Genomic DNA, 14,152 nt, shown 5'->3' with positions numbered 1-14,152 from the left:
ACTTAATTTATGAATAATTATATTTTTGTAAACATTTACACAATAATTAATAAACATTATTAATTTTAAACATTAAAATTATTACTTTGAATATTTACAGTTATAATTTACTTTGGTATTTAAAATTGTTCATAAATTTGATCAGGTTTTTCTTAAAAATTATTCAGATCTTATAATTTTAAAACAATAGGAATGTCGGATTTTTGAAAATTGTATTATTTTAGAAATAAAGTAATATAGATAAATTCCCGTTAATCGACTAAAAAACGTTTGTCATGTGCTAATAGAGATAAACAATCTTGATAAAATCAGTAAATTTTACTTGTCTTCTGTTTCGAAGAATCCTGTTTTGTAGATGAAATTTCATTTTTTTTAATGTGACATTCTATTATTTTATATTTTCTGTGTCATATTTTTTTTCTTATTTGAATTTAAATATATTTAAGCAAATACAAGTTAAATAAAAAATAAATTTCGTTTCTTTATTTTGATGTGAATATGTTTAACACTTTCACTGCGAGTATCGTGAACATTCAGCGCCTTAATTGTTAAAATGATCAACAATTAAAATAAATTATCAAATATATTCCTTGAAAATCGGAAAAATTAATGCAAATAAAACAAAGCCAGGCGTTGCTACCACAGAAAAGGCGGTTTCTAAGCGCTTCGAGTTTAAGGCGAGTTTCTATTTAATATGTTTCTGAGTTTAAGGTGGGCTTTACTTAATATGTTTCTTTGTGGGATTAGGCAACATCTGATAGAAAAGCATGAAAAACACAAATTAAAACCTCGCAGTGAATATGTTAATAATTTGGTAACTGGTGAGTGTCTATATGCATTTCATGCGACTTCAAATCTTATTCTCGATTCCAAAACTGTCCTTTATATAAATTGATAAGAAACTCGTAGACATAAACACGATTCACGAATAACTTTCATGCCTTACAATACGATACGATTCACAAAAACAAAATTGCAAATCGGATTTATTTTTAAAATTTATTTATTAAAACAAAATTATTTCCATTTTAAATAATTTAAAAATTAAAGTGAGAAACATAATAATTCCTAAGTTTTTAATCAATTAACAATAAAATTAATATTAAAATAAAAAACAAAGCAAATAAAGTATGCATTTTTTTTTTAATTCCTCTAAAATAATTTCTAATCCTTTCTGAAATATTAATTAAATAATTTTCTAACAACAACAATATTTAATAAAATTGGCACAATGAATGGGATAAAAATTGTTAACACGAATAGAAAATTATTGTCAATTTTAAAAGCGATTTTATTTTATTTTTCGTTATTCGATTCATTCAAATAATTTTCAAATATCGATTTATAACTAAAATATTATAGTAGGCGATTTTAAATGTCATGATTTTTAATAGAGATTTTATAAAGTATGTGGAAAGTGATTAGATGACTTAATTTCCATTTTCCATAGTCAGAAAACTTAATTGTATGTAATTGCTGAATGTAATAAGTCTCAAATTTCATTGGGTTTATTTAATGCTTCTTTTTTTTAATTTTTATCAGGTCAAATCACTCTTCTATTATTTAATTATCTTATTAGAATAACAAAAAATAAACTCTTATTAATCAATTTTAAGATTGTGATGAAATTAAAAAATTTCGAAGCCACCCGAAGGAAAGGTTATATTTTCCAGAACTTTCTTAAATAAAAAATGTTTTGAGCTTGCTTGAGGTCTCAAACAAAGTTTCAGCATATTAGTCATCACTAATGAAAAAGGGTATCAAATCTAAACATCGTTCAATACTTTAAAAATTCTCTGTCTAAAGTTATTTCGTTGTTAGAATTTGCAAAATATTTTAAAGAAATTGTCATGAGATTATAATAAAGAGCATCTTTTTTAAGTTTAATTTAAATTTTAACCAATTGAGATTCTTAATATTCACATTTAATTAAATAATATTTATTGGTAGACCTGAAAATATCACACAATTCATTGGAAATTATTTATAGTTTAATAACTTTAATGAAAATTTTCGAGTTTTTGGTGAATGCAAAACAAAAAACGAATAAAATATATCAAGATATCTCGAAATGATGTGGAAGGAATTGACAACCATGGACTTGGTCTAATTTTACCGCCACCCTACTCAACCGCCACCCTAAATGCACTAACCTGAGATTTAACGATAAAAATTGTTGATTCCATCTAATTTTTAACCTTCTAAATAGAAGCCCTTTAATTTTCATGATGATCGAATCGATAGTTTAATTAATTTTTATAAACAATTGCAGATGGTTGAGTTTAAAATTATCATTAAAGTTGCAAACTTATTTTAATAACGAGATAAGAAATGTAATTTTTGTTAAATAGGAAATAAAAATTTCAAGTTAATCTCATGTGAAAAAATTAAAAGAGTCTTACAATAATATCAAGTTACATTTATGTCATGTGTGAGTAAATTTTTGAATGTTTCATAATCCAAATCCATTGATCTTATACCAAATAAAATTCAAAATTAATATTAAAGTTAATAAATATCTTCAAAATCAGTTAATTTAATGAAAACTTAACTATCCAAAAATAAAGTTTTCTTGAATTTATTTATTGAAAATGTCACAAAATTTGTTGTTTGAAAATTGTAATAATAGCGGAAAAGATTTCTTTTTAATTTATTGTCAATCAATGTACTTATTGTTTTGCTTAGATTATGCAACATTCAGGTATATTATCAATCACTTTTTTGAAATTTCTTAAAATTTAAAGCATAGTAATTGTTACAAATAAAATTTATTATTATTTTTTTATATATTACGTATCTTTTATGTTAAAAAACGACGGAATTGTTTTTTTTTTTTAATTTATATTTTTACTCGTGTTAAAATTAATTTTCACATTTTATGGATGCGCAGTCTTAATTAAAATGAATTTTTTTTACTAAATTTAATCATCTGCAAGTATCGCACTTGATGGATATTGATTCACACCACATGTGCCACCTCCACGGTATATTCTGTAATATCCTTGTTCACCCCAAAGTTTACCCCATGAATTTTTAACAATCCAATATGGCATTGTTTTATTGAAAAATTGGTTTCCTGAAACAAAAAAACAAAAAATAATCATGTCATCTTAAATAAAATGAGCTAACAGTAGATAATTTCAATATCTACGCAATGCTTTAAAGTAATTTCAGCTTTATATCGTTTTACGGCAGATTTCTTTCACCTTGATCTAGTGGTTCTAGATGTATGTATGAAAAAAAAAAAGGTAAAAAACATTAGATTCCATTTAGGAGTGTCTTAGCGATTGCTCGACACCGGGTGCCTCAGTGATGGCTCAGCAGGAAAAGATCGATAAACACAATCACCCAGCTACTGAATCGCTTCAAAAGGCTACAGGATCGTGACAGAGAGGTGTACCTATCACTCGGTACCCTTCTCAGGTTAACATTGCCTACAAGGGCTAATTTATACCGTACTGGTACTTCTTCATCAATTTTCCATCTTATATATTATTTCTCTAGTCTGGTTTTCTTTGTCTTTATTCCTTTATTAAATTCTATGATTTACCCTTCATTTTAAAGCTTTTCGTACTGGCTAATGACGTAAACTAGCCCCACCGCTTAGGAAAAACAGGCTAGAGAAATAATATCAAGGTTAATTTTGTTCATCATTTGTTCTGTAGCCTATTTTTAGCCACGGGTACTGTACTGCGGAATTCCGCACGGTTCGAGCTAGTTTCTACTTTATATTCGATGAATTAATGATGCAATTCTTTCTAATCGTATAGATTTTGTTATACCCAATAAATTAAGGGAATTTTTTGTATAAATATTTTCGTAATTAGGCTAGGTTCTACTTTTGTGCCAAAAATGAACATCTAATATTATAATGCCGCATACTACGGATCTTGGGATCTATAATTTTACCTTTACGGTACGGAATTATAAAGTATTTAGTGATAGATAATTACTTACTTGTTGTTCCATATCCAACAATTAACACACCATGATCCAATTGTTTTGGATTACAGAGTACCTTCCATGGATGACTTACTCCACCCATGTAAAATTGCATAGCATTAGCATTGATTGCAATACTGATTGGTCCGTTTTTAGCTAACCATTTCGCCATACCAACTTCATCAGACGTGATATTTACAGCACCCTTTAATTGTACTCTTACTTTTGATTTGTTTAATATACATTTATCATTACGAGCTTCATACGGATAATCGCTTTCTGTTTCTAAACCACCCAACTTTTCAATGGATCTAGAAATAATAATTTACAAAAATATGATTGATATGTAGACAGAAGACATAAGAAATTATTTAATAACTGAAAAAAAAAAACACGCACCGATAAGCATTATCCATTAAACCACCGCTGCAACCATCATCAAGTTTATCACAATCCACTAATTCTTGTTCAGAAAATTCTAAAAGTTTCTTATTTTTAAGATAATATTGTCCTTCAACATTTCCTAAAAAATTTTAAGAATATTTTTGATTAATCTGTATTTGAATATAATAAAATTAGGATAATACCTGTAACACTAAATGCCCAACAACTTCCACATTGTCCTTGATTTTTTACTCCAGTTACAGCACCCTCTTTTCGCCAATCAACAGCATCAGGTAATTCAATATTTGGTATATCAGCCATCGGTAATGGTAAATTATTAGCATTTCCTAAATTCGGATTATATCCAAGATATTGTTCAAATTCTTTACGTGTCATATCGGTAAACATTGTGGTGCCATATTTAGCTGTACCTTGTTCATATTGATTTAATTCTTTGATTTTCTTCATATTTTGTTTAAATATATTAAACCGACGTTTATATTCAATTTTTGTTTCATATGTTTTATTAAATTTTTGAATATAATCATGGAATAAACCTAAATGAATTTCATGATCATCACCAAATCCACCGAATTTTTTTATTGAACGTTTTGACCGAAAACTGACTTTAGTCAAGGCGTCATCACAAGTAATACTAATCTCTTTACCATTCTTTATCCAAGGACGGTCCCATATACTGAATGTACATACTTTAGATTTAGGTTCATCCAATAATTTAGCATTTAAACGATCATTAGGCGAAACTTTATTCGCTTTTGGTAAGTCAGCTAAACCGACTTCCGCAACTATTTTATAGGACATACCAGCTACCACTTGCTTGGTAGCATTTTTTACGTTTATAATTTTTATACTGTTTGATTCATCAGATAATTCATCTAATTTTTTTAAACCATCTTCAACTAAATTATAAAACTCATTATCGGATGTATCAAGTGGAGCTAAGCCACCAGCAGTTGAACGTTTTGATCGAAAACTAACTTTAGTTACTGCATCATCACAGGTAATACTAACTTCTTTACCATTCTTTAACCATGGTCGATCCCAAATATTAAATGTGCATATTCTTGATTTAGGTTCATCTAACAATTTGGCGTTTAAACGGTCACTAGGTGAAATTGTATTCGCTTTTGGTAAATCAGCTAAACCAACTTCAGCAACTATTTTATATGACATACCTGCTACCAATTGTTTGGTAGCATTTTTAACATTAATAATTTTCATACTATTTGGTTCATCGGATAGTTCATCTAATTTTTTTAAAGCATCCTCAACTAATTCATAAAAATCGTTGTCAGATGTATCAAGTTTAGTTACACCACCGGTAAATACAGAACGTCGATAACGTCCTCCAGTACGATTATTTCGTTCACCGTTACGTTTTAAATTTTGACATTGAGATTTAACAACTTTGGGTTTTGTTATTTGTGTGGTAACGTAAACTTGAACTTTGCATATCATCGTTAAATCGGATAGTAAAGTGTTGCGACATTTTTGTTCAAGAGGTGTTTTCTGTACCTGAAATAACAAAAGTTTAAATAAATTATGATGCAGTTGTGAAAAAGAGGGTGGCAATGGGAGTCATCTTTGTTTGACTTCCAGAAAAAATATGGAAACATATAGTTGTGACACTCGTAACAGGTAGGAGAGCCTTTCAGGAGAAAATTATAAGTTTTTGAATTTAAAAAAACCTCTGGTGTATGAATTGGAGATCAACGTTCTTAAAGACATTTCTTCCATAGTATCTGTTTTCATTATACATACCTTTTGTAATAAATCCGTTTGCGGAGTTTGTGAATTTTCTTCATTTTCTTCCATACATTCTGATATACCAACTTTCAATGTTAAATGGTATGTGATTCCACCATTGTTTGTTGATTTTTTTGAACCTAATATTTTCAAAACTACACGTCGATGATTATCAGTATCAATATTATCTAAGGTATCCACAGCAAGTTCAGATAAATTTTCTACCAAGATCATCTCATCTGGCGAAGTTGGTTGTAAACTTTTAGCATTTAAATCACGTCTTTCACGAATTTGTGTCTCTTCAATATTTTCGGTAGTATTTTGAATGGATTCATCTGTCGAGTCATCAGCTACACCAATTATAACTGTTTCAATTTTTGGTGCTTGCAACGGTTTATGAAATGCTACCACAGCTTTAACAGGAACGATTATTGGTTCGATAATTGGTTTTAATTCCTCGTCAGTGGGTTTAAATTCAGCATCAACTTTACTTTGTTGACTCTGTTTTAATTTTGGTTCAGCATCGAAATGGAAAACGTCTAAGAGACCATCAATTGCATGTTTTTTATCGTGAGAAGGTTGTTTTGGTAGAATTTGTGATTCAATTTCACGTACTCGACTCGCTGTGATTCCTTCATAGGTATCATCAACATTACCGCCTTGAGCAATCTGTTCATAATTTGGATTTGTTTTTGTTTGACTAAGTTGTTCAATTTTTTGAACTGAATAATTAACGTCAATTTCATTATTTTGATCGTTACGATGATCTTGATTGAATTTCTCCGCAGTGGGTGTTAAAATTGCTAAATATTCTTGATTGTATGTACAATTATTTGCAATAATATGTCTAGCATTTGTATCCAATTTTGGTTTTTCTAAGAATGTTACATAACATATAGTATCATCTTCAGTCTCACTTGGTGCAGATGATTTAGCAACAGCAATTGTTAAATAATATTTAACACCAGATCGTTGAGTCTCTAAAACTTGTCGTTGTAAGCGAAGTGTTTGTTTTAATGTATATTCTTCAAACAATTCATATTTTAAATGTGCTAAAGCAGCGTTCGTAAATGTTTGTACACCATTTGCATTGACATTTAAGTCGAATGGACATCCAGGTTGACCTACTTGACAATTTGCAAATTCTGGTATTAATAAAGGTGTACAATTAAATGTCTCAAAATCGGGAACGTAAGCGCTTTCGATATCTGAGTATGTGAAACTTGAATAACAATTTAGTTGCCTCGATGTTGGACAATGTTCATCTTTTATATCGCAATCGAGTTCCACTGTGGATGTAACGATTGCATCATTTTCCTAGAAAAAAAAAAATATTGTAAGTTGGTAGTTCCGAGTGTTATGATAAGATGATAAACTGGAGCAAAATTTATTTGCTACAGCTATGCTTAGGATAAATATTCTTAAACAAAAATAGTAAAAAGGAGAGGGTAGGAAAAGGAAAGCTTTAAATTTCCATATGATAAAATAATTACATAGTGGTACTACGGAATTTCGAATAAAACCGAAAAAACGAATTTTCCCTTTTTTAGGTAAAAATATATCTAAAACCTTATGTATTACAGCAATACTGAAGTCGAATTCGAATTCAGCACCCCAAAAACTATAAGAAATGTTCTATCGCATCAATGTGAAAAAAAATCAAACTAGACCAGTGTTATTTCTTTCAAAATTTTAATTATTAAACAAAATTTTTATGAAATGGAAAAATTAATCAAGGTTCGATAAGTGCTTTTCACTGTTTACAGTATTGATTATTCATCATTTATACATTTAATTAATTATAAATGTGAAATCATCACATGTTGAATAGTTAATTAATAATTAATATTATTATATAAAACTAGATACACCTTTATTCTTGACCTTCCTCAAGTTTTGTTTACACACTACACAAATATCAAGTAATACGATCATAAATTAAATCAATGTTGTATTAAAAATACTTTTGATACCGGGAATCGATCCACGAATCGTTGCAGTCGTTGCAAAAACTACTCGATCCAAAAAATTGCAATTTCGATAAAACTCAGTATATAAGGTAATTTTGACCCAAAAAGTACAAAAATCGGGTGCATTTGTTGACTGGTCGAATAGTTTTTGAGATACGGACTAAAATCGATCTAAATATTGTGATATTTCAGAAACTCTGCATCCAATCATTAAATTAACCCGATTTTCATTCTTTTTGGATCAAAATTACCCCATCCACCGAGTTTTATCAAATTCCAAACCAAATTTTTTTTCCCGATTTTCTCGATTTTTTCAAAGGGGTACCCCTTAAAAAAATTGCAAAAAATCGAAAAATTTTTGTTATCTCCAATTGCGATAAAACTCAGTATATAAGGTAATTTTGACCCAAAAAGTACAAAAATCGGGTGCATTTGTTGACTGGTCGAATAGTTTTTGAGATACGGACTAAAATCGATCTAAATATTGTGATATTTCAGAAACTCTGTATCCAATCATTAAATTAACCCGATTTTCATACTTTTTGGATCAAAATTACCCCATCAACCGAGTTTCATCAAATTCCAAAGCAAAATTTTTTTCCCGATTTTCTCGATTTTTTCAAAGGGGTACCCCCTTAAAAAAATTGCAAAAAATCGAAAAAATTTTGTTATCTACAATTGCGATAAAACTCAGTATATAAGGTAATTTTGACCCAAAAAGTACAAAAATCGGGTGCATTTGTTGAATGGTCGAATAGTTTTTGAGATACGGACTAAAATCGATCCAAATATTGCGATATTTCAGAAACTCTGAATCCAATCATTGTTTTTCCCTTAACTTATCCTGTCGGTTTGAACTTTAAGTATATAGTTTCAAAACCATTGCTTCAAATATTTCGTACAACGATTAAATATAGTTACAGATTTTCGATTTATAAAGATGCATTCATAACATACCGCTTGGGAGAATAATGATTTTTTTTTTAATATTGTAAACATTGTATATTAAAAAAACCTTGGTAACATTATAACATACGTTGATCTATATTTGTCTATAAAATTATTTACATGCAGTTCCCATATACAAAATTCGCATTCCCATTTGAGCCCCTTAGGGCTCCAATGGGAGCCCTATCCAAATTTCCAAAATCCCTTCTTATTCTTATTAGTGCTCACTTAAGAAACGAAACATTACTTAAGAAACGTGTGTACAAAAATTCAGGCTTCTAGACCCAGCGGTTTCAGCTGTGCGTTGATCGATCAATCAGCTTTCATTCTTATCTATATAGATAAGACCCCGCGTATACGTGTTCAATACGAGAATGACAATATTAATTAGATTCTTGCCTCGCGATCAGTTAAAGTGGGGATTTTTCCAAGCCTGTAGCACACACTTTTTTACGGAATCTTATATGAATAAATTATTATACAAGAGAGTAAACAAACATAAATAATAAATAAATAAATAAATAAGTTAATGTTGACTAATAAACAAAAATAAAAAAACATCGCGGTCGCGGGCCCACCGTTAGGAACGAAATTCCTTACGAAACTGTACAAAAACAAATGTAAACGTTAAACAAATACATACAGGTAATCTGTTTTTGATTGCTCACCTAAATCAAGTTATAATATAACTAACTAATTAATTATAATAATTGAATAAATAATTAACATTTATAAATTTATGTTCGTTTGACAGCTAACAGAATAGTACTAGATTATTTGGTTATTGTCAAAATTCCATGAGATGAAAAAAATTAAACTGTATGGCCGGATTGGCTAAGGCGTTAGGCGCTTGGCATGAATGCAAGAGGTACGGGCTCGACTCCTGGTGCGAGTGCGACTCCATATTTTCGTTATTAAGAGGAATACCGATTTGAATGTTCATTTCGTCTAAAAAAATTAGGCTTTTGACTTTATTTGCAAAGCCGAAATTTGTCGTGAAATGCATCAAACACGGATTTTTCAATCATGGCGAATCAATAAAAATCATCAAACGATTCGACAGTACCCAAGAGTGCAATATGACCGCAGTACGATGCATTTTCTCTTAGCTATCTCATCCCAACAACAAAATTGAAGTGTAAAAATAAATTTCCATACAAGTTTATCTAATGACACAATCATGGTCATCTAGTTTTTCATAATTTCATCACAAGATTTCCTTTGTAAACCTATAAACACTACAAATGTAACAGAATATTTTTTGTTATAAAAATGCAAAAAAGAAATGCAAATTTTGTAATAGGAAATTTTTTTTTTTTTCGTTTATTTGTGGAGAAGATAAAATTTATTTCCACATAAGATTCATTTTCTGATAATGTTTTTTTGTCTAAATCATATATGATAAGTACAACAACACCACCTATCAAGTGAGATCTGGCATAGTAATAATAATAATAATGGGGTTTAACCTCCGTTTTTATGACATACGCCTATAACAGAGGCCACTCACATGATTATTTGTTAATCTTTATTTATTAAATTACATTCATATATTACAATTACATTTATGGTGTGGGTGGAATCTGGCATAGTATGTGAATCAAATTTTAATTACTTTTATGATAAAATTCACTATTATTCTTTTTTTTTATCGATTTAACGATTGGAAATGATTAAAAATTTGAAAGCTTTTGATCTTAAAAAATTCCATGAAAGAATCGAAGGTATCATCTACAAAGATATAGATTTGTATTCCAACTCATAGACACGAATCTATGACAAGAATATTCATGGGCGTAGAGAGGTGGTGCAAGGGGGTGCGCTTGTATCCCCCTGTCACGAACGAAAGTACACAAAAAATATTGAGAATTTTGTTTTAGTGACCGTTCGAATAAAAACTTAAATCATCTGGATTGCTGTCTTTCTCTTTGGAGTAGTGGCCGGGGAAGGGCCTACTTTTTTTCGATATCACAACGGACCCTATCGTCTAAGTGTGTATCACCCTAGGACAGCCGCTCTAACCTATTTTTTTACTCGTGACACTGAAATCTTAACGTTAAAATCTCATAATTTGTGATTCTCGCAACTTGTTGACGAATGGTTGCTATCTTGTACTATGTACATGCCCTATCATTTACACCCAGTATATAATATTCAGATTTAAAATATTTTTATAAACAAAAGGAATGACTATGAACTAAAAATAATTCATAATTCAGTATTAAAAAGCTTTATCTCAAATAATAATTAATAAACTATAAATTTTTGATAAAATAAAACTAATTAAAGAACAAAAAAAACTACGTATTACAAGAACTTAAAATAAACAAATGAAAAAAACAATTGTATGAGTTAATTGTTGAGATACCCTGTATAGAAATAATTTTTTACAAATTAGAGGAGTTTAAAAAACCAACACAAATTTTTTGGTTTTCGAAAGTATTTTCCACAATTTTTTTCATTTTTCGAGAATGTTTCACAAGACCATTAGTTGACTAGCCTGCAAATTTTAAACTGCCTATTTTTTATTGTTTTTAAGAAAATGGACACAAAAATTTTGTCCTCGCGGATTAACGTTTACAAAAAAAAGGTTTCAAACAAAAGTTGTTTAATTTTTTAGAAGGAACATTTTTAACCTTTAAACTTTTGTTCTAGCGCTAACGGTTTACTAGATGGATCCTGTGTACCCAAAACCCAATTTCCTACGTTACTCATTTACGAAATCAATCTCACTTTTTATCTTGAGCACGCTATAAACATTTCAGCTTGATATCTCTTCGGTTTTGAGTTATCGTGTTGACAGACAGATAACCGGAAATGGACTAATTAGGTGATTTTATGAAGATCAATACCAAAAATTTGTTCGTAGCATCAATATTTTTAAGCGTTACAAACTTGGGACTAAACTCAGTATACCTTGATATATATTACATATATAACAGGGTATAAAAATGTTATGACTTGATAGGAGTAAAATAAATTAATTATTAGTTCATTTGTTTTATATATTTAATGCGATAATAATTCAAGCACGGATGCAGAAAAATTTATGAAAGGGGCAATATGAACATGTCGTAAGTTTTTTTTGAGTAATTAATAATCCATTAATTTTTATACAGTTAAAATTTAGTAATCATGTAAATGGTAAGATATAATAGTCGAGGAAATAAGGCATTTAATGCAGGAAACGATTTCTCGCCAGTAGATTTTCATGGGAGCTGGTTAAAAATGTTTGTCTGATTATTATTATAAAAATTATGCAGTGGTATTCGTTTATAAAGTTAGAATTATTTGTCCCCGTGAATCTCGGGCGAATAACGGCTAGTTAACTGAAAAACCAAATTTATAATATTACAGTGGCAGCTAACAGTACTTTCGATTGTCATATAAACTAAGGGTACTAATTTCCAATCTACCCAGGCTATTAGACGGAGATGAACGAAAATTAACTTAAGATTAAGATTCGCGAATAACGACTAGTTAACTAAAAAAACCAAATTTATAATTACAGTGGCAGCTAACAGTACTTTCGATTGTCATATAAACTAAGGGCACTAATTTCCAATCTACCCTAGCTATTAGACGGAGATGAATAAAAATTAACTTATGCTCGTAACTATAGAAAAAGGTAGATCGTTATTTATATAATCAAAAACTTTTGCTTGGAATTTTTTTGTCTGTAGGGACCAATGGCTGACATCATTTTACGACTTTTTAGCTGCCAGTCTTCATTTTAAAGGGATGTATATCTATTCCTTTTAACGCATAGTACTTATAATTATCCTTTTTAACAATTTTAACCCTGTTAATATTGAATGTACGAATCTGTTGTGTTATGTATTCTCAAGAGAGTCATAAAAATTTACTTTAATTAAAAACATTTACTCTTCATAACAGAAACTCAATTTTCAGTAGCATATATTACCTATTCCCTCGATTATTCTTTCGATTAACATGTTTCATTAATATTAATATTTTAACAAGGGAAAACAGAATTTTACTTATGTTTGAAGCTAGATAGATATTCTGTTAATAAACCATTTAGTGGACTTTACACGATAATATTCAGTGTTGAATATTACAGTTTTCAGATTTTTTAATTTGCCGAATACAAAATTTTGACGAGCAAAAAAATTTTGATCGTCTACTATCCCAAATAAAAAACTAGGCAGCGAGAATTCGTGACACATTGAGATTTTATGTCATATCAAAATATTGTTATATGTATTTTTACTAATAAAAATGTTTTTATGGAGGTAAATTTGGTATTTACTATTTAGAAATAAGCCTAAAACATTCGCTCGGTAAATCCAGAAAGGGTTTGAAATAAAAGTTGTAAATTTTGAATAAAAAATTTAAAGGGGTGTCTTTTTATATAAATATATTCAATATTGATTCGTGAAGTTTCCTGCAGTTTAAAAAAACGTTATAGAAGCGACTTTAAGACGCCTTTGACACACTAACAAAAAAATAAAAAAAAGTATTTCAAAAATCAAAACAAAATAATACAACACAAAAAAGTGAGATATCATTGTACAAAAAAACACCATCACTTCATCCTTGTCTAAATAATAAAGGCCGTGATCTCATAATTACATATTTTGTAGATTAAACTGATAATTTTTTTTAAAAATAAACTAATACTGCGAATTAATCAATCAAAATTAATATAAATTAATAATATATTGATGGATTGTAAAAAAAAAAAAAAATGATTTTTTTATAGGTACATACCCTTTGTTGCGCACTTTTAATAGTTGCTGATGTACAATTATAAGAAGTTGTATTTACTACATAATCAAGAATTTCTTGTCGAAATAAATTATAAGCATTATCATTTAACAATGGTTGAGCACAATTTATAAAATTTAACGTAAATATTATTTGACAGAGAATTACAAGTATCTTAAGGTGCGTCATGTTGACACTTCACGCACAACAATTAAACATATGATCTAGAAAACAATTCCTTTTTATAAAGATTGGAATAATAACTATTTTCTATCATTTTTGGAACATACTCGATATATTTTTTTTATTTACAGTGATGTTTAAAAGTAATTCATACTAATAATTTTTAAATTATTAGTTATTTTTAAGTTATATCTTCTTAAGACAAGTGAAAACAACCATTTGACTGA

General features: G+C 28.9%; 1 protein-coding gene across 1 annotated transcript; it reads right to left on the bottom strand.

Moving 5' to 3' along the window:
• Positions 1 to 2,837: 2,837 nt before the first annotated feature.
• Positions 2,838 to 13,940, bottom strand: LOC123294240. The gene is made up of 6 exons (XM_044875356.1): positions 13,746 to 13,940; positions 6,109 to 7,410; positions 4,530 to 5,862; positions 4,342 to 4,465; positions 3,958 to 4,253; positions 2,838 to 3,076 (listed from the first exon to the last, which is right to left on the bottom strand). The coding sequence occupies exons 1-6, from the start codon at positions 13,929 to 13,931 to the stop codon at positions 2,922 to 2,924; spliced, it is 3,396 nt and encodes a 1,131-aa protein (XP_044731291.1). The 5' UTR covers positions 13,932 to 13,940; the 3' UTR covers positions 2,838 to 2,921.
• Between the last annotated feature and the right edge of the window lie 212 nt (positions 13,941 to 14,152).

Source organism: Chrysoperla carnea, chromosome 2 (genome assembly GCF_905475395.1).
Source record: "Chrysoperla carnea chromosome 2, inChrCarn1.1, whole genome shotgun sequence".
NCBI classification, from domain to species: domain Eukaryota; kingdom Metazoa; phylum Arthropoda; class Insecta; order Neuroptera; family Chrysopidae; genus Chrysoperla; species Chrysoperla carnea.
This window is presented reverse-complemented; position numbering and strand designations above follow the sequence as displayed.

Excerpts from the sequence above, each read along its gene's own strand:
- LOC123294240 (XM_044875356.1), bottom strand. The coding sequence starts at position 13,931 with ATGACGCACCTTAAGATACTTGTAATTCTCTGTCAAATAATATTTACG. Across the intron at positions 7,411-13,745 it reads TTAAAAGTGCGCAACAAAGG|GAAAATGATGCAATCGTTAC; the intron begins GTATGTACCTAT and ends TTTTTTTTCTAG. Across the intron at positions 4,254-4,341 it reads TTAATGGATAATGCTTATCG|ATCCATTGAAAAGTTGGGTG; the intron begins GTGCGTGTTTTT and ends TATTATTTCTAG.